The sequence below is a fragment of the Ostrinia furnacalis genome, unplaced genomic scaffold (assembly GCF_004193835.3).
Source record: "Ostrinia furnacalis isolate ACB-3 unplaced genomic scaffold, ASM419383v2 OfSCF4694, whole genome shotgun sequence".
Taxonomy (NCBI): Eukaryota; Metazoa; Arthropoda; class Insecta; order Lepidoptera; family Crambidae; genus Ostrinia; species Ostrinia furnacalis.
In genome coordinates this window covers 1,119,778-1,137,369 of record NW_021134933.1, presented here as the reverse complement: position 1 = coordinate 1,137,369, position 17,592 = coordinate 1,119,778, and the positions used below count along the sequence as shown (strand labels likewise).

The window sequence follows — 17,592 nt, the reverse complement described above, 5'->3', positions numbered from 1 at the left end:
AGAAAGGAAAACTAATGGAAGGTGGAATAAATACCTAGGTACCTACTCCAGAGAATAATAACTTTATGGTAAACGTAGCTTAGGATGATACCCTATCCAACGGAACTCAAAGACACTTAGGCTGAGTTGCACCACCTAACTTTGACCGTAACTATAACGATAATCGGCGTTTTTTGTATGGAATTTTGACGTTTGTCAAAGTTAAAGTAAGATGGTGCAATCCAGCCTTAGATGGGTAGAAGTTGACGATTGACTACATTTTGTGGACGAGATTATTTATTTGAAATGTTTGTGCGAGGATTTTGGTCTTGAATCGAAACACGTAATATTTCGTAAGTTTTCAAATAGACAAGCTTGATTAAGGCTAATGATAATTTGGATATGCTGTCATCCGTACATCCTACTCCTACTATTCCTTACTCCTGGTTGATCAACACCAAAAATACAGTATTGTATTTATACCCTCTCTATTGGGAGTAAGACTGGGATATTTCGGGACTAGAACCGATATCCGGAGTCTGGTGTCGAGACATGATCGTTCCCGATCACGAAAATAGGCCGACTGGTTGGACAAAACGAAACAGTAGTCTATTCTTTATAATCTCCATCTTAGCGGTCATCAACCTACGGCAGTCATGTGACTTTATTTGATGGCTAATAAATATTATGGCATAGTAATCTACGAAGCTTTTTATTACGAGCTTAATTCTGTCTTAGATTAAGCTCCTTACGATAAATTCTCAAAGACTGCCAACAATTTTCCTACGAGTCCTTCATCTCAAGGGGTTTCCTTTTAGGTTTGATTTTCTTTTTAGAAGCTTAAGAAAACGATCATCAATGCTCTAACTTGATACTCATTTAGATTATAAAGCATGCATGACCCTTTCCATGAACTGGTAAAAATCTTGTAACGCCCAAGGCACACATTAGGCAATCGCTAGATGACGGCTTAATGTACCTTCTGCTGACGGAATCATAACCAAATAGGAAATGCTCAAATTCGTTCAAGCCAATTTAATAATTTCTCATTCCAACTAACCTAAAAATGAAAAGGAGGGTAAGGAAAATTGGAATGAAGAAAAATTCATTGGCAATATCTCAAAACATACGATTAAAAATCATCAATCCTAGGAATGAAGAAATATATCTCATTTAAAACTGATATCGTAAATCTGAAGATATTTATAGCGCGTGACTGCAACCGTGAATCGCACCGAAATAGCGGCAGGTATCAACAATACGTCACACCCACATGACCCACACGGTGCAACGCGCTGATTTGTTCTGTAAATATTTGGATCTAGTTGGACATACACTTGGGATGTATAAGGAGATGTTAGGAAGGAATTTATTAACAGACGAATTGAAAGATAGAATGTACAAGATGAGGAAGCTACTTGTAAGGATGTTAATATTATAGGACATCTTCAACACCTGAAGAGTGAATTTCGAAATTAAGAAGCAATATGTGTCTCCAAACATGGTAATTAAGCTAAAATTAAAAATAGCACTACACACTAAAATCAACTGTGACTTGTAGACCAAGAAAATTATAATAAAAGAAAAAAAGCGAATCATGATTCTTATCCTTCAGCTAGAAGTCCCGTTGGTCAAAATGAACTTTAATAATCTCGACAGACTAAACACGTAATAAATCAAAACGATTATAAACTTCACGTCCACAAAACATCTGGTGGAGAAACGCAATTACAATTCCAAAAAAATCGTAAAAAATACAATTCAATTTAACACTTGTGGCTTAGCAAAATTATGGAGTCAAAGAACATTGATAGAATTGGATGCTCATAAGTTAATAAATTAATAACAAAACTGAAGATCTACTAGTTACTCAATATATGGTATGGTATAATCAACATTCGTATACTAAGCAAAACATTTTCCCCAACGGATTCTGAAACGGTACGGTCTGATTTAACGCTTATTCTCAGAATGCTTTCAAGAGTACAAAACAGAGTAATACTCGTATTATCGTCAACGCGACGGATGTCACGTATGTTCCTACCCACGTTTGCTGAACATAAGGACGTATGGTTATAAATAAGAAACTTTGAGATTTACTGACCACACTATCTGCACGAACAAAATGTTACTGGTATCTTACGAATATAATCTTAAATGTTATCAAATAATAGCTCCCTCCAATATCTTCAATCCAATTGTAAAAGAGGCAAAAATCCAATTTCTGACGCCGCTTCTTCTTAGTACTAACTGTTGTCTATAAACTTCTATGGTTTGCTAGTTTGAATATGAATCAGTTAATCTACTGATACTGAGCAGAGACCAATTTGGTACAATGTATTTTGCTGTTTAAGTTGATTGTACTTATTGTTAAATTTTTTGGTACCAAATAAATATTTTTTCTTTCTTTCTTTTCTTTCTTAATTGTTACTATGAGACGGCGATCTGTATTGGATTTCTGTATTCAGTAGGTATTCACAATATTATTTCGAAACACTGCCTTCCTTCTTAGATAGGTATTCAGGAAGTTATCTATATTGTAGGTAACGTTTAGTGTATTTTGGTGCTCAGTTTCAATATAAATTACGAGTAGCTAGTATATACGTGAGATATCGTTTCTAGCTAAACTCATAACATTATATTTATAAAGTGCAATACACTGAACTATCGACGGCTATTAATAAACCCAATACTAAAATAATTCAACGTGGCAATTAATTTGCTAAGTTTATTCTAGCGAAAGACAGTTTAACATTCGCATTTTAATCTTGATGGTTAGTTACATATTGTTGATTGTGTTTATTTTTGGTAAATGGATTAGGTTTAGTCTCACTGTTTTTAAAACCTACTCATAATATCCTAAGATTCGCTTCAATTTTGAAACACGAACTCGACTTTTGCCTGGATTTCCTACAATTTAGAGTTTTGTCTGGATCAACAGCAACTTCACTGGAAATATTTCCAGCCAATGGGAACATAATACCAAGAATCCCACTGGTTCCGACCGTGGCAACCTTGTAATCCAGCTCCAAGAATTATTAAAATATCAAACTTCTTACTAACCAACATTGCAAAAAATCAATTTATGTTTATTTATCAGAAACAGAAACATCCGTTTGGCATCCATTAACGAGGTTCCAAGCCTTGAGAATAACTATGCGACTGCTACATTAAAATTGGCGTTAATTTGCTAGTAAAACCGTTTATTGCCCGACCAATTTATTTTGATGCAGGCACATATCCAAAAGTAATTAAAAGTTTGCAGACTGATGAATAAACTCTTGTAGTTGATCTGTTACAATTTTGAGAATGAAAATGGAAAACAAAGCCTACCTAATTTATTACTACTGGCCCGAATTGAGAAATTGTGTAAGATAAACCATTTATCGAGGAAGGTAATATTCATCACGCTACAATTAATAGCAGAAGAGCATCTATGAAAAGTGTTGCGAAAACGAAAAAAAAATATTCAAAAGATTTTGCGCAAGACAAGACGCATAAAGAATTCGCGGGCAAAACGAAAAAAAATATTCAAAAGATTTTGCGCAAGACAAGACGCATAAAGAATTCGCGGGCACAGCGAGTACAAAATAAAAGTTAAAAAAAGCTCTACTTCAACTTGACCTAGATGTTTTGACGACTCCGTCATCGCCTCCGTGATTCAATCCAGTGCTAAGAGAGTCAAACCTTAGGACTAGACTAGACTAGAAGGTTCTGAATTTAATTACCAAAATCAACACGCATTCCAAAATTAAACGTCCAAAAAAGCAAGATTCAGTCAGTCGATCGGAGGGCAAGTTTCGATCCAAACTGAGAAATGTCAGAACCAAAGTTTTTTTTTAAACAACAATGAGGAAGCTCTTGGCCTGTATCTCACCTGATGGTAAGTGATGATCAGGCCGAAGGTGGAAGCGAGCTTCACCTTTTGTTTTGTCGAGTTTGACACTAGTTGTGATATCAGTTATTATTACCCTTGCGTTAGAAGAAGACAATCTCATTCCTGCTGAAGCAGCTGTAGATCCTTGATCAACAGGAGTTGTAGTGATGGGGAAGAGGTGGGATTAGTCCCGTGTAAACAACATCTGGCACGTGAAAGCCAGAGAAGACCTTTCTGTCAAGAGTTGGTGCACTCGTTTAACATTCTTAAAAGACAAGCTGTTGAAATACATTGTGGCTAAATTAACAGAGGCAAACGTTTTTAACGTGAAACGAAAAACAAACCCTGCTTACTCATATTGTATCTTGCTTTTCACAATGCAAAACCTTTGCTCGCAAACATCTCTATTATTATGACAATCCTGGACGTTAGTGCCAAAACGTTTTTCTAAATTAACACTGACATACCGAGTAATTGAGAAACAAGTCGTGACAGCCTTTTGTGTTCCCTCAAAATAGAGATAAGAATTATTAAATGTCCAACAGGTGGGAAGTTCAGAAATGCTCCTGACATAACATCTTGCCAGATGTAGAAAATACAACTTAAAAACTGTTTTCTGCGATCCGAATGATCTCTAATAAGAGTGCATTCACATGGTAAAGTAGTAGGTAAGTAATTGGAAAATATTTCCTATTGAAATTACGAGTACCTAGTGCTGGTTTTATTTCAAACGTAGGCCATTTTTGTCTGTGAATTAGAGAGTTCCTGTATCGATGATGATGATGATGACGACTTGTTATAAAAAGGAAACACCACACCATGAAGAAAAACGTGTATGAATAAAATTAAAGTGTTCGATGCTAAGATTCATCATTGCATTAAAATGTCAAAAGAAGGCAATAACTACTTGAATTCACAAATTAATGATCTCTCTTGCATCCAACCCCTAAAAACTTGCAAACTTTAATGTTCTCGGTGAGATTTAAATGAGGACAACAATAGACAATAGAAAATTAATGCTTGAGAATAATTAGAGGTGTTGAAGACAATAATGATTATTGGAGCTTGGACATGGTTGATAAACAGCTGTTGTATTATAAAAAGGTCAATTGCATCATAGTTAATTAATCAATTTTGGTTGGTTAATTAATCATTACAAATGATATGCAACTCATAATTTTTTATTCTCTTGCATTATCTGATTAAATACACAATGGCGTGCTGTATTGCTTTGATCGCAAGTACATAGTTGAAGAATTTTAGATAATAATCTTCCATTTCACAGATATCATCAGTACCATTATCATCTAGACATTTATTCTCCACTTCAGGAGCAAGAACCACTTTTAATTTACCAGAGACAAATCGAGGATTAGGTCTACACTACCCACAATAGCCACACAGGTTGGAAAGTTCACAGAATCAGATATAGTTGAAGAAGAAATGTTTGAAAATTTGCTTTCTTTCAAGTGTGAAATCCGTGAAATTACCCCCTAAGAACTCAATAATGGCTAAGCATAATCTAAAAATTTCAAAATTGCTTGGTAAAAAATATACAAGTTGAATAAAATGAGCATAAAAAGAAAGAGTCATGTTATGAACGGCCGACTTTTTGAAGTTTACCCTTATTTTTTTGTTTTTATTTTATATGTTTTTCTGTATGTTAGTAATATAACGCACCTACCTTTCCTAAGAGCCTAAATATCTTTTCTATCTCATTTTTATCTCTATCTTCAACCTTTCGGTCCTTATCACTAGACGTCATTGCACTCACAACGGAAAGTATCGCTGCAATTTTTATTAATAACGTTCTTCATTATTAGATTTCATATTTCGTAACTGAAGTGTCGACTGTTGGCTTTTGGCCATGTGGAAAGAGACAGTGTTGTGGTTTCGCTTGAGTGCGAGAGGGACAGGTGATAATCTTGTGTGAAAAATATTTATGCTAAGGCCTTCTGTTGCTATGATTTCATCTATGAATAGTCGGTAGGTTCAGCCACAGGTTATTTTTGTTTCACAGTTTGAAGGTTACTTGCCATTAGTTTGTCAGTTTGGTTTTCGGCGCAGAAAATTGCATGGTTAACCCAAAAGAAACCCAATATAAATGTAAAATTATTTTTTATTAACTAATCAAATAAATAAATAAACATCCTTGGCCATCTTTTACCCTGCGCCGCTAGCCCCAAACTAAGCAAAGCTTGTACTATGGGTACCAGAATTACTTTTAGAATTAGGTTTACTTTCAAGCACTAACGTATAGTAAATAAGATTACTCCTCACTATCTTGACCCATTTACATTATTTTTATGTTTATTTACTCGAATATAAGTAACATTATTTACCATTATAAATATAAGTTGTATATTGGACGCTATCTGATGTTGTAGACAAAAGTAATACCTATCTAAGAAACCTATCAAGAAAATAAGACCCATCAAAAANAGATTTATTTTCAAGTATTAATATTAATTAATCCATTTATTTTATTTATCATACTTCTTGTTTGTTTGCCAATTATGTTAAGTGTTGTGTATTACTAATGATCATCTTTATATTGTTTAGCTAAAATTACCTGACTATCACTATCGCTAAAATTAACGCCTCAGTTGGAAAACAGATATAAATTGTTGTTTTATATTATTATAAAGAAAAAAAATAGTGTCATTATATTATTTTTCAAAATAATAGATACACGTAAAGCTTACCTTCAAATATCTATTATTTTATTTTCAGATTTAGTATTGAAACAAAGATAAATATTATTTGTATGTACTAATTCATGTATTCACGTTGTTATTGTGGTACTACACACGAGTATTTCTTAAAGCCACAAACAAATCCATTTCAGGTATAGTTATATGAAAGTCGTTTATTTGGATGACATTCTAACTTTATCAGTATGTGACATCAAAAAAAAACTTTCTTTATTTTTTAATGAGTTGCACAGTTGCACTGATGTGTCAAAATCACTTCTTAGTATTTAATTGCTGAATTTCATAATAGTTGTTGTCTTAGCTGGCAATCTACCAGTCTCTGATAATTGTTCTTAATTTGTTGCGGGCTGTATCAAGAACAAATTGTTCTGTCTCGCAAATTGTTTCATTTCAAGGTGAGGATTAACTAAAAAGTCCTAGACTTTTCTTCTTCAAATTCAACTCTTGACTAATCTATACTAATATTATAAATGCGATAGTAACTCTGTCTGTCGTCTTGCTTTCACGCCTAAACCAGTAAACCGATTTTGATGAAATTTGGCATAGAGATAGTTTGAGTCCCGGATAAAGTTTTTCTGTAACAGACAAAATTCCACGCGGGCGAAGCCGCGGGCGGAAAGCCAGTATTCAATATCTTACAGTCTTCTTTCTCAAAATGAAAACACATAACAACGGTAAAAGATAGCAAAATTAGATAGCCCCAAAATATTATTAGATGAGGAGTTATTTTATGTAGGTCCAGCAATTAAAGTTAATCTTGTGTAAACACATAATAAAGATGAATATTTATTGGTAATTATCTGTATGAATGAATTTTACTGGAAGGAGTTATCGAAGGCATAAACTTCCAGAATATAATACCTATTTTATTAGTGTTTCTCATTGGTAAGACATAATTTTTAGCGCAACATTAACCTATTCCTCTTGCATGTACATTTGGTTTTGGGTTCCTGAATAACCCAGTAATAAACTCAACTTTGTTAATTAAACTTTATGCAATTTAATATTTTCAATATTAGTTGAGTAAACGAATGGTTTTGTTCTTTATGAAACTGACGATCTACATGGTTAATTTATTTGTCTTTTTATTAACCTTACGTACATATTGGATTTCAATGGGATGTCAAGACGAGTACCTATCGTCTGATGATTGAGAAAATTTGTAGAAAAGTTCAGTAATTAAATTTTTTAGCATTAAGAGTTGAAAGAAAGATACATTTATTACAATGGACATTTATAAAATGGAGTTGCATCTCAAAGTAATTTAAAAATTATAATTATAACTTGAAAAAATCTATTTCCCGCCTTAAGCAGTTCGATTTTTTCAAGTTATTTATAAGCTCAGTAATCTTTTTCAGTTATCTTGTTTTGCAATAGTTATCTTTGCAATGTGATTTTATTCTTTTCCTTAATTAATTTGATTGCGATCAAAGTATTCACACCACGTGACTGACCGGCATTTTGGCACGGCCCCGGGTTCGATGCTCGGCCCGGTCATCGATCAACGTCGAGGTGAAACGGACCCACCCTTTCAATCAATACTTTTGGCCTTTAGATTAAAGATTGCCTATATTGATTTAGGCTGAGTTGCACCACCTAACTTTAACCGGAACTATAATGTTACCCGGTGCTTTTTGTATGGAGTTTGACAGAATTTTGACGTTTGTCGTTAAAGCAAAATGAGTCAGCCTTAGATGATTCTCAGTCAATTTCAAAAATTAGGTTTAGTTTTGTATACTTTTTGGTATCTAACACCAGGGGTTTAGTCCCAGACAAAGTTCTTCTAGAATCTAGAGAAATGTTGTGTGTTACTGTTAATCCATACATATCAGATGAATTGCAACCTCAGAAATAACAAATACCTGTGTATGAGAAAGATAATAATGCTATTGGATTCCTTTATCTCATCCAAAAAATGTTTCTATCAAAATTGGCGTTCAAACTTAGGCTGAGATGCACCATCTTACGACCTTACTTTAACCGTAACTATACAATAACCAGTGCTTTTGTTTTGGTTTTGGAGTTTGAAAGATTTTTGACGTTTGTTAAAGGTAAAGTAAGATGGTGCAACCCAGCCTATCAGTTTAATTTTTCTAAACTTTCACATAACATTTTTAAACAAATAAAATAAAATAACAACTTGCTCAATTCGTGTCATTGTAATTTTACTTTATCTTATTTTAATTATACTTATTTAATTTAATCTTTAAAAAAATTTTATCTGAGTCACAAATGCCTGGCGGAAGTTCTATAACAATTTGTTTTAAGTATTTTACAGGAGTTCTTTCTTTGAGTATTGTTTTTTTTTTACTTTTCAGTGAAGTAATAAGTACATTGTTAACTAAGTATAAAATTTGTTTCATTTTTAATGCTTATAATATAATATAATATAGGAATATAGGCCCATGAATGTTATTCAAACGCTTCTTATATTGTTGTTCCAACCAAGGCAACAACTTATCATTATCATTATGAGATATTATCTTAATATTTATCATTATGAGATATTATCTGTAAACTATTTATTATTATTAATATGAAAATGGCCATGTTTTAGCTAGTATAAACAAAAAAAAATAGTCTCTTGGTAACCAAAACGCATAAATAATTAGGTATTAAATCACATTAATAAATTAGAATCAAAATGTCATTAATAAATCAAATGTAACAGATATTGTAACAACTGGGAGTGTTACATAGTGTGTAATGATCTTCTCATTATTACATGTTACAATGATTCAGTACCTACTAGACGTTATTATTATTTACTTTCTTATTGTTATTGTGTCAAGATCATAACAATAATGTCCCAGCCTTGCCAGCGGCGACAATGTTTCTGACATTTTATATCTTTGTTTTTCGATTGCAAATGACAGATTTATAATAATTTGTAACAATTCGTGTGTTAGTGATAAAAGATTTATAGTTAGATCTATGTTATAGTTGAATTTTGTAGGAATTTTATGGCCTATTAAAGTCGTTTTAATGAGATATCAGTACAGACAGTAAATTACTCAAAAAATCTGTAAAATTACATTTTAATTTTTAGGAACTGTCGGTCGATTTTTTTAATTTTTATGTTAGCAATCAAGGCCTAATTAAATCTATTTTTACAGACATGTCAGTCATGTTTGTAATTTTACTTTTTACATTACAAAAATGGCCGTAAAGACATAATTTTATGCTGTAACACAATATAATACTGGGATTAAGCTCATGCAAATCTCGTGAACTTTTCCACGCACGAGACGTCATCCATCCACGATTCCTGCGGAGTAACGTGCGCGGCGCCCGCGCAACCACACCGCCAAAATACCCGCCCAGTACTAAAATAGTCTGCCCGCCCGCCTCCACACATACAAAATCGGTAACTCGCCCGAACTCGACGCCTTATCAAATTTCCACCCACGCATGCGTTAGTATGTTAGCCCGAAGCCCCACTTCACGTCACCGCACAAGCATTAATCGATTAATAAGCACTAATCACTTACACTTTTGGTCACTTAAGCACACTAGCGCACTGGCCGACTCGCGCGACGCGATCCCAGCGCCTACTGAACAGAACGGACCCTACTCGCGAACGGAGCCGAAAATACTCATTGTGTACAACACTTATACTCGGTATAAAATTAAAATATAAATCTGGAAGTTAAGTAAAGACGCGGCCAAGCGGAGGAGCGGTGTTCACAAACTGCAGTCGCAGCAGACATGGGCCCGTTTCGGACTATTTTAAACTGCGGTCTAGTTTGCAGTGATGGCCGACCGGTTAAACTTGAGTTTGACCAGCGATTAAGACGGCCGAAGCGGATATATGAGAATAAGTACGGTTTATAATCGCTTGCCAAGTTTTCTGTTTTGAAAAATTTAGAGACGAAACTTTTAGGTAAATCAGTAAAGGAATACCTAATAACGAATCTTATAGAATCTCATACAAAGCATCATGAAAAGTACACTAATTCCTCTCCCATGATATAGAGTGAGAGGTTCCTCAGAAAATTGAGATCCATGCAGCTAGGCAATCAAGTATTGTTTATTTGGAATCTATGGAAAGCTCTAGATAACTCTATTAGATTGACATAATTATCACCTTTAGATGTTGCTCAAGAAACCCTAGACCACATTGACAATGGATATAGGCTGCCATGACAGGAAATCTATTGAAAAGAAGTAGCAGCCATCTCACTCAGCCAAGATCATTTTGCACTTTGATTTTAATAAATAAAAGTTTTCCTTTCAAAAATGTCTTGTTTTATTTCCTACAAATGGGCTTTGTCCGATTCTTAATTTTTTTAAAGTTAATTACTTCCCTAGGAATACATAGGTAAGTAATTAAAGTATATTTCAATTTATTGGTAGGTATTACTGTGGTATTACTTTCAACAGTTTTCAAAACCAACATACTCTTGGTTCACTGCCCTACGATACGAAAGATAAGATTGCCAACTATCACTATAAAGATTCGATAAATTGTACAGCTACCCTTGAATCAGACATAGTAAATTACTGCATTTCTCAGTGTGGGTAGTATTATACAGTGTACTCAGCCAAGGGATACCAGCTCTACTTTTATCTGTAGCTTAAATTTATCTTTAATCTACCTAAAAGTGGTTTGTTGATTGAGAACTCTCATTTTTGGGATCAATCAATTGACGTATTTTTTATGCTGACAAAACGTGACTTTACTGCACATTTTGTAAGATAGAGCAGCTTTGACTTCACGTAATGTATCTGTCGCAGTCGGATTGTATAATCCGCCGTTTTACATTACCACTAGGCATTTTACATTACAGCTCTGTTTTGTAATACGGCGGTTCAACGTTTAGGCGGATTGTCATTGCGATACGTTCTTCAATACGGCGGCCCACGTATAGCCGCATCGTACTACTACTTAGATTGTAGGGTGACCATACTTACAAAATAAAACAATGTATAATGAAAATAAATTTAAATAAGACAGATTTTAAGAATTATTATCTTCGTTACTGTATACCCAAGTATTTGTGGCTTCAGTATTTTTTTTTACTTATTTATAAATCACAAGGGATAGCCATCTAAAAAAAGTAACTCATAACAATTAAACTTTTCTAAACATTTTAAGAATTAATTAGATAATTGGCTTTAGTCTTTTTTAGATATTAAAAATGATCACAGGGGACAGGTAACTCAAAACAATAAAGTCTTAGTCATTTTTTCTGGGTTATTTTTCTTTAAGATAAAATTATCTTCACCAGCCAAGGCCATGATTTCATATTTTTACATTATTAATATTGTGTAGGATTCCGCCGAACACCAGAATACATAGCCACTTTGTCCGGCAGCGCCACGGTATTTAAAATAGGAACTAAAAACTGTCAAAGCGGCGGATAATGACACGCTGTTTTACATTACGGCTAGCCGTATTGAAGAACGTTTGGCACCGAATACATTCCGGCGGATTTTCATTCAGCCGTATTCAATCCGGCTAAACGTTAAGCCGCCGTATTACAAAACAGAGCTGTAATGCGAAATGCCTAGCTGTAATGTAAAACGACGGATTATACAATCTGACTGCGACATATCGTCAAATTAATTTGAATATTAGTATGTTTCTTGCCACTGAAAATATATTTTACTGTTAATTAAAAAACTAATTGGACTTCCTAGGCTTTAGATCTTTCTTAGGTTTGTCTCCTGTCAGCACCGTTTTGCACTGGAGGAACCTTAACTTCGAACTCCTTCTATGTTCTTCTTCAACGAAATTATCGTTGCGGGTCCAATGACAGTTTAACTTTCCCCCGGGACACACTTGACCTTCGCTGGTTGGGTTTTTATTGGCGGTCAAGCTGTAGATCCTGGCTATACAGTAGTTGCAGCGGTGGGAAAGAGAGGTGATAATAGTCCTGTTAGTCCAGATTCTATGGCTATGGGCGTGATCGAATCAAAAATGATCATATATTTCATCATCAGGTTCACCTGCGGAACCCCCGCAGGTGAACCAAAGTAACCGACATAGCTCGCAGAATTGCTAAAATCAAGTGGCAGTGGGCGGGGCACAAAGCTCGTAGAGACGATGGCCGTTGGGGCAGGAAAGTTCTCGAGTGGCGACCACGTGCTGGAAGACGTAGCGTGGGTAGGTCTCCTACTAGGTGGACCGACGATCTGGTAAAGGTCGCGAGAAGAGCCTGGAGGCGGGCAGCGCAGGACCGTTCATTGTGTAAAACCTTGGGGGAGACTTGTCCAGCAGTGGACGTCATTTGGCTGAAACGACGACGACGACGACACTTGCTAACTACTCATAACGTTAAGGCGACACGAAAATATTATGATTGATACTTTGGCCAAGTTAAACCTGTTACAAATGATAATTTGCCCGGTGGACGGATAATTTTATTGTGCGGTTAGCATTGTGTACTGAGCCTGATGGAGTGTCTTGGCAACAAACGCAAAGCTTTATAACTTTAGAAAGCATTTAACGTGTACTGATGACATGTGGTTCTAGATTAAGTACGTAGTTACCTAGATGAATGAAATGTTCAAAAAGTTCTTTATATTTGATGGCCGTTATTAGACATCTAGGAGAATGCTAGGCAGATAATTATGTCAAATGATGAATAATAGTTTCAGTGTGTTAGGAATTCGTAATAAATGTGGTAATAATAACATAAAAAGTTGCAATAAGTTACAGAAATCGTTTTACATGTTATAACTAAGTAAATACCGGATTAGCAAGCTGAAGTGGCAATGGGCAGTGCAATAGTACGCAGAACTGACGGCCGATGGGGCAGCAAGGTTCTGGAGTGGAGGCCACGTCCCAGAAAGCGCAGCGTAGGACGTCCACCCACAAGGTGGACCGACGACCTCATAAAGGTGCCGGGAAGGCGATGGATGCAGGCCGCCACCAACCGGCCATTGTGGAAATCATTGGGGGAGGCCTATGTTCAGCAGTGGACGTCCTATGACTGAAATGATGTCGATGATGAAGTAAGTAGATCGGCCAAAGTGGAAGTCATTGGGGGAGACCTAATTTATGTCCAGCAGTGGAGGTTCTGTAGTATATTTTGTTTAACACCATAACTCACTGTCATATTGATACACATACCATACATCTCTCAGTATCATAATTGTCTGTCTGTGCGATGTGACTATTTTATGACGAACATAACTCCATATGATTTAAGTATAGCAATTCACATTGTGACATAAAATTCATATGCTTATTACACGACTTCAGGGCTGAAATAACTGTAATAATAGCGGTTGGTGTTTAGAGGGTAGGTATTTAGTTAAATATGTACCTACTCTGGACTTTACTCGCATTTTAGACTATATTTACGTATTACACTTTCGTTCTTGGCTCTTGGCATATCTACTCCATAAAATGTGGTTTATAATCAATTAAATCGCGTTTAATACAGTGAAGTAATTCTGTTTTCTTCGTAAATTAATGTAAAGTTTTGCAGTGAACCAAATCAAGTGTAAGTAAATGGCGGCTTTTAAAGTATTTTTTTACACAAAATATTTTGAGTTGAATAGTTAGCACTTTTGAATTGAATCCAGTGACTGTAAGTAAGGTCACAGTCATAGTCAAACTAAAAGGAATAAATTTTCCATAAACAATAACATGGGTAATAAATATTGTAGGATGCACCATCGAAGAAAGGTTAATGAAGATAAGAATAAGACGTTTTGCTAAGTAGTAGCTTTACATAGCAACTGTATTGTTTCTACGATCTATGTATAACTATTATACATTTTTCTACTCTCACCCAAGGTATTCATCACCTTGCCAGCCCTACAGCCAGATATATGCGCGTACGCAGATTCAATGTCGCCTCCAGCCGTCGACCTAAATACTAAGTAGGTCGCATTCACCAACCCGCCGGCTTGGCTGTTGGTGTTGGCTGTTACACTATTCACAAACATTACTATGAGGTCTCACAGTGCGCGAGGACGCACAGGGCGACACTGAACCAATCACAGAGTGTGCTGTGCGTTCGATTTTGTGCTTCAATTAAACAAGCATCGTTTGTGAATACGGGCGTAAGTCTGGACATTTTCCATTGCAATTCGGAAAAGAGAAAATAAGACAGAAATTCGTTAAGCATTCAATCATTAAATATTTTCGAGGAGGCTACTACAGTGCCAGTACAGGTTCGAATCTCGTTTGCGACACTATTTTTGTGTAATGAATCATAGTGCTATTTTAAACGAATTATCATGATACCTGAGTGTCTATCAAATCAAAGAATTTAGCTGCCATAATCAATCTCCTAGAAACAGCTTAGTTTAGATTATGGCGAAAAGGGATGATTTTTAGGAGAAAAAAGTTACGAGTATAAATAGCACTGCATTTGTAATTCTAGTGAAAATTCTTGGGGGAGACCAGCAGTGGATATCTTTTGGCTGAAATGAACGAACAATATTTTAATTCAAAGATAATTCAGCATTATTGAAACTTTAAAGCTACGAAAAACACTTGATTAATAAACACAGAAAACAATCGAAACTCACTCTTGAATTAAATAGTAAACAATCTCTCAAAATAAACTAAAAGAAAAGAGTAACCGACCTCATTCATTCCAACCTTCATCAAAGACGAGCGAAGAACAAAACAACTGTCAAAGAGCCATCATAAACGTCACATCAAAATTTACAAGCAAGTGCAAAGAAAATACAAATAAAAATGTGAGGCACCCGCAAAGTATTATAATGATAAGTGTCAGAGGTTTATTTATGGTGATGGTGAAAAGCGCGTTCATTGTCGCCTTCCTGAGCATTCCGAACCCAGTAATCGCATTCACAGGCCTCAAGAACTGGTCTAGGAAGGCTTTGTACCATAAAGTCGACCTCTGCACTCAGTCCTGCTACAGCCAGATCGTCCCAGGTCTCTACCTCAGCAATGCAAGGGCAGCAGCCGACCAGAGCGTCCTACGACACCTTAACATCACCCATGTGCTCACCGTTGAGGCGCATCGGCTTCCGAAGTCAACTTTCGCTAATACAAACATCAGTACGCTCTTCATTCGGGCCGACGACACTCCTTCGACCAATCTCATGTCCTACTTCCCAATGGCCAACGCCTTCATCGATGAAGGGCTGCAGAAAGGGAACGTCCTCGTGCATTGTCACTTCGGGGTCTCCCGGTCCGCCACGATTGTTATCGCGTATCTCATGGAAAAATACAGCCTGACGTTCGAGCAAGCATACTTCTACGTCAGACAACGGAGACGCTTCATAAACCCGAACCCTGGATTCGTCAGTCAGTTGAAGGAGTACCAGCGATTGAACTATGACGTCAAAGGCTTCCAAAGATTCGAAGCGTACATGAACGTCAATGCGAGGAAACACAAATACAAGATTGCATCCTTAGCAGCCGTTTTGGTTGGGGTCCTAGTCCCAATAGTTGTCCTGGTTGGTTAAATTTACGTCAAGATAAACAGATCAAGTGCATTATTGTGTCACACTATCGAAAAGTTAAAAAAAGAGTAAAAGTCTGTAAAATTTTTTGTTGTTTCATTTCAGTTTTTCTTTTCAGATCTTCTTCAAGCGGTAAAATACTTGAAAATAATTGGATAAAAGTGATGATTCAAAATAAAAAAAAAATGATTGTACCTACAGTAGAGATTACACAATAATTTCCATTTTACCTATTATTATTATTTGATGAAATAGACACAAGGCTAGATTCATTTAAGAAACGACGGCGCGGCCCGGGTGTAATAAAATAATATGCTGCATACAAACTGTAATTGAAATAAATGTTGTAAAAGCACGCAATTATTTTAGGAAACGTTCATAATTTGCGGTATTTGTGTTTAAAAAATTCCAAAATTGTACAAAAAGATTGGAGGCGCCGGGTATCGATCCCGGTACCTCTCGCATGCTAAGCGAGCGCTCTACCATCTGAGCTACGCCCCCGGTACTGACTATTGTAAAATTAAGCATTATAATGACTGTCATTGATTAAACCAGTTCAAAATTTTTTTACATAAATTATTTTTTTATGTTACCTACTTGATCGCAAACTCAAACTTTACTTTTGTCTTTTTATTACTTTAATCTATATACAGGGTGTTAGGTAAATGGGTATATGAGCCGACACTAGCCCATGTTAACATAGGCATATAAATGGTATAGTGAAGTCAGAAATTTGATATCATCATTTTATTTTTTTAAATTTTCATACAAAATAAGTGTTATAAAATCCGATTTGTATGAAAATTAAAATAATTAAAATGAAGATATCAATTTTCTGACATCACCATACNGTGTCACACTAACGAAAAGTTAAAAAAAGAGTAAAAGTCTGTAAATATTTTTGTTGTTTCATTTCAGTTTTTCTTTTCAGATCTTCTTCAAGCGGTAAAATCTTGAAAATAGTTGGATAAAATTGGTGGTTCAAAATAAAAAAAAAAAATATTTTATCTAAAGTACATAGATTACACAGAATAATTTCCATTTACCTAATTATTTGATGAAATAGACACAAGGCTAGATTCATTTCATAAATATACTTGCGTAGTCCATTGGATTTGGATAGCGCGGGTCACGACGGCCCAGGTGGAAAAAAATAGGCTGCATACAAACTGTAATTGAAATAAATGTTGTTGGCATACTTATTAAACGCAATTATTTTTTAGGGAACGTCCATAATTTGCGGTATTTATGTTTGAAAAATTACAAAACAGTACAAAAAGATTGGAGGCGCCGGGTATCGATCCCGGTACCTCTCGCATGCTAAGCGAGCGCTCTACCATCTGAGCTACGCCCCCGATAGTGATTAGTGTAAAATTAAGTATTATAATAACTGTCGTAGATAGTAGAAACCAGTTCAAAATTTTTTTACATAAATTATTTTTTTATGTTACTTGATCGCAAACTCAAACTTTACTTTTGTCTTATTATTATTTTAATTATTTATAAAAATTACACTGTTGACTACCCGATTACGCTCTTGGTAAGTGGCAATCGTCGTCGTCGTCGTCGTTTCAGCCGAAAGACGTCCACTGCTGGACAAAGGCCTCCCCCAAGGATTTCCACAAA

The 17,592-nt window shown here is 35.4% G+C and overlaps 1 protein-coding gene and 2 non-coding genes across 3 annotated transcripts; 1 reads left to right on the top strand and 2 right to left on the bottom strand.

The window, feature by feature from the left end:
• The first annotated feature begins 15,178 nt into the window (after positions 1-15,178).
• LOC114359923 (dual specificity protein phosphatase MPK-4) lies at positions 15,179-16,003 on the top strand. Its single transcript, XM_028314472.1, has one exon. The coding sequence runs from the start codon at positions 15,259-15,261 to the stop codon at positions 15,967-15,969; it is 711 nt and encodes a 236-aa protein (XP_028170273.1). The 5' UTR covers positions 15,179-15,258; the 3' UTR covers positions 15,970-16,003.
• A 391-nt stretch (positions 16,004-16,394) lies between these two features.
• TRNAA-AGC (transfer RNA alanine (anticodon AGC)) lies at positions 16,395-16,467 on the bottom strand. Its single transcript has one exon. It is a non-coding gene; the product is annotated as a tRNA-Ala (tRNA).
• A 781-nt stretch (positions 16,468-17,248) lies between these two features.
• On the bottom strand, positions 17,249-17,321 carry TRNAA-AGC (transfer RNA alanine (anticodon AGC)). Its single transcript has one exon. It is a non-coding gene; the product is annotated as a tRNA-Ala (tRNA).
• Positions 17,322-17,592: the final 271 nt, after the last annotated feature.

Coding starts and splice junctions, on each gene's coding strand:
- LOC114359923 (XM_028314472.1), top strand. CDS start 15,259: ATGATAAGTGTCAGAGGTTTATTTATGGTGATGGTGAAAAGCGCGTTC.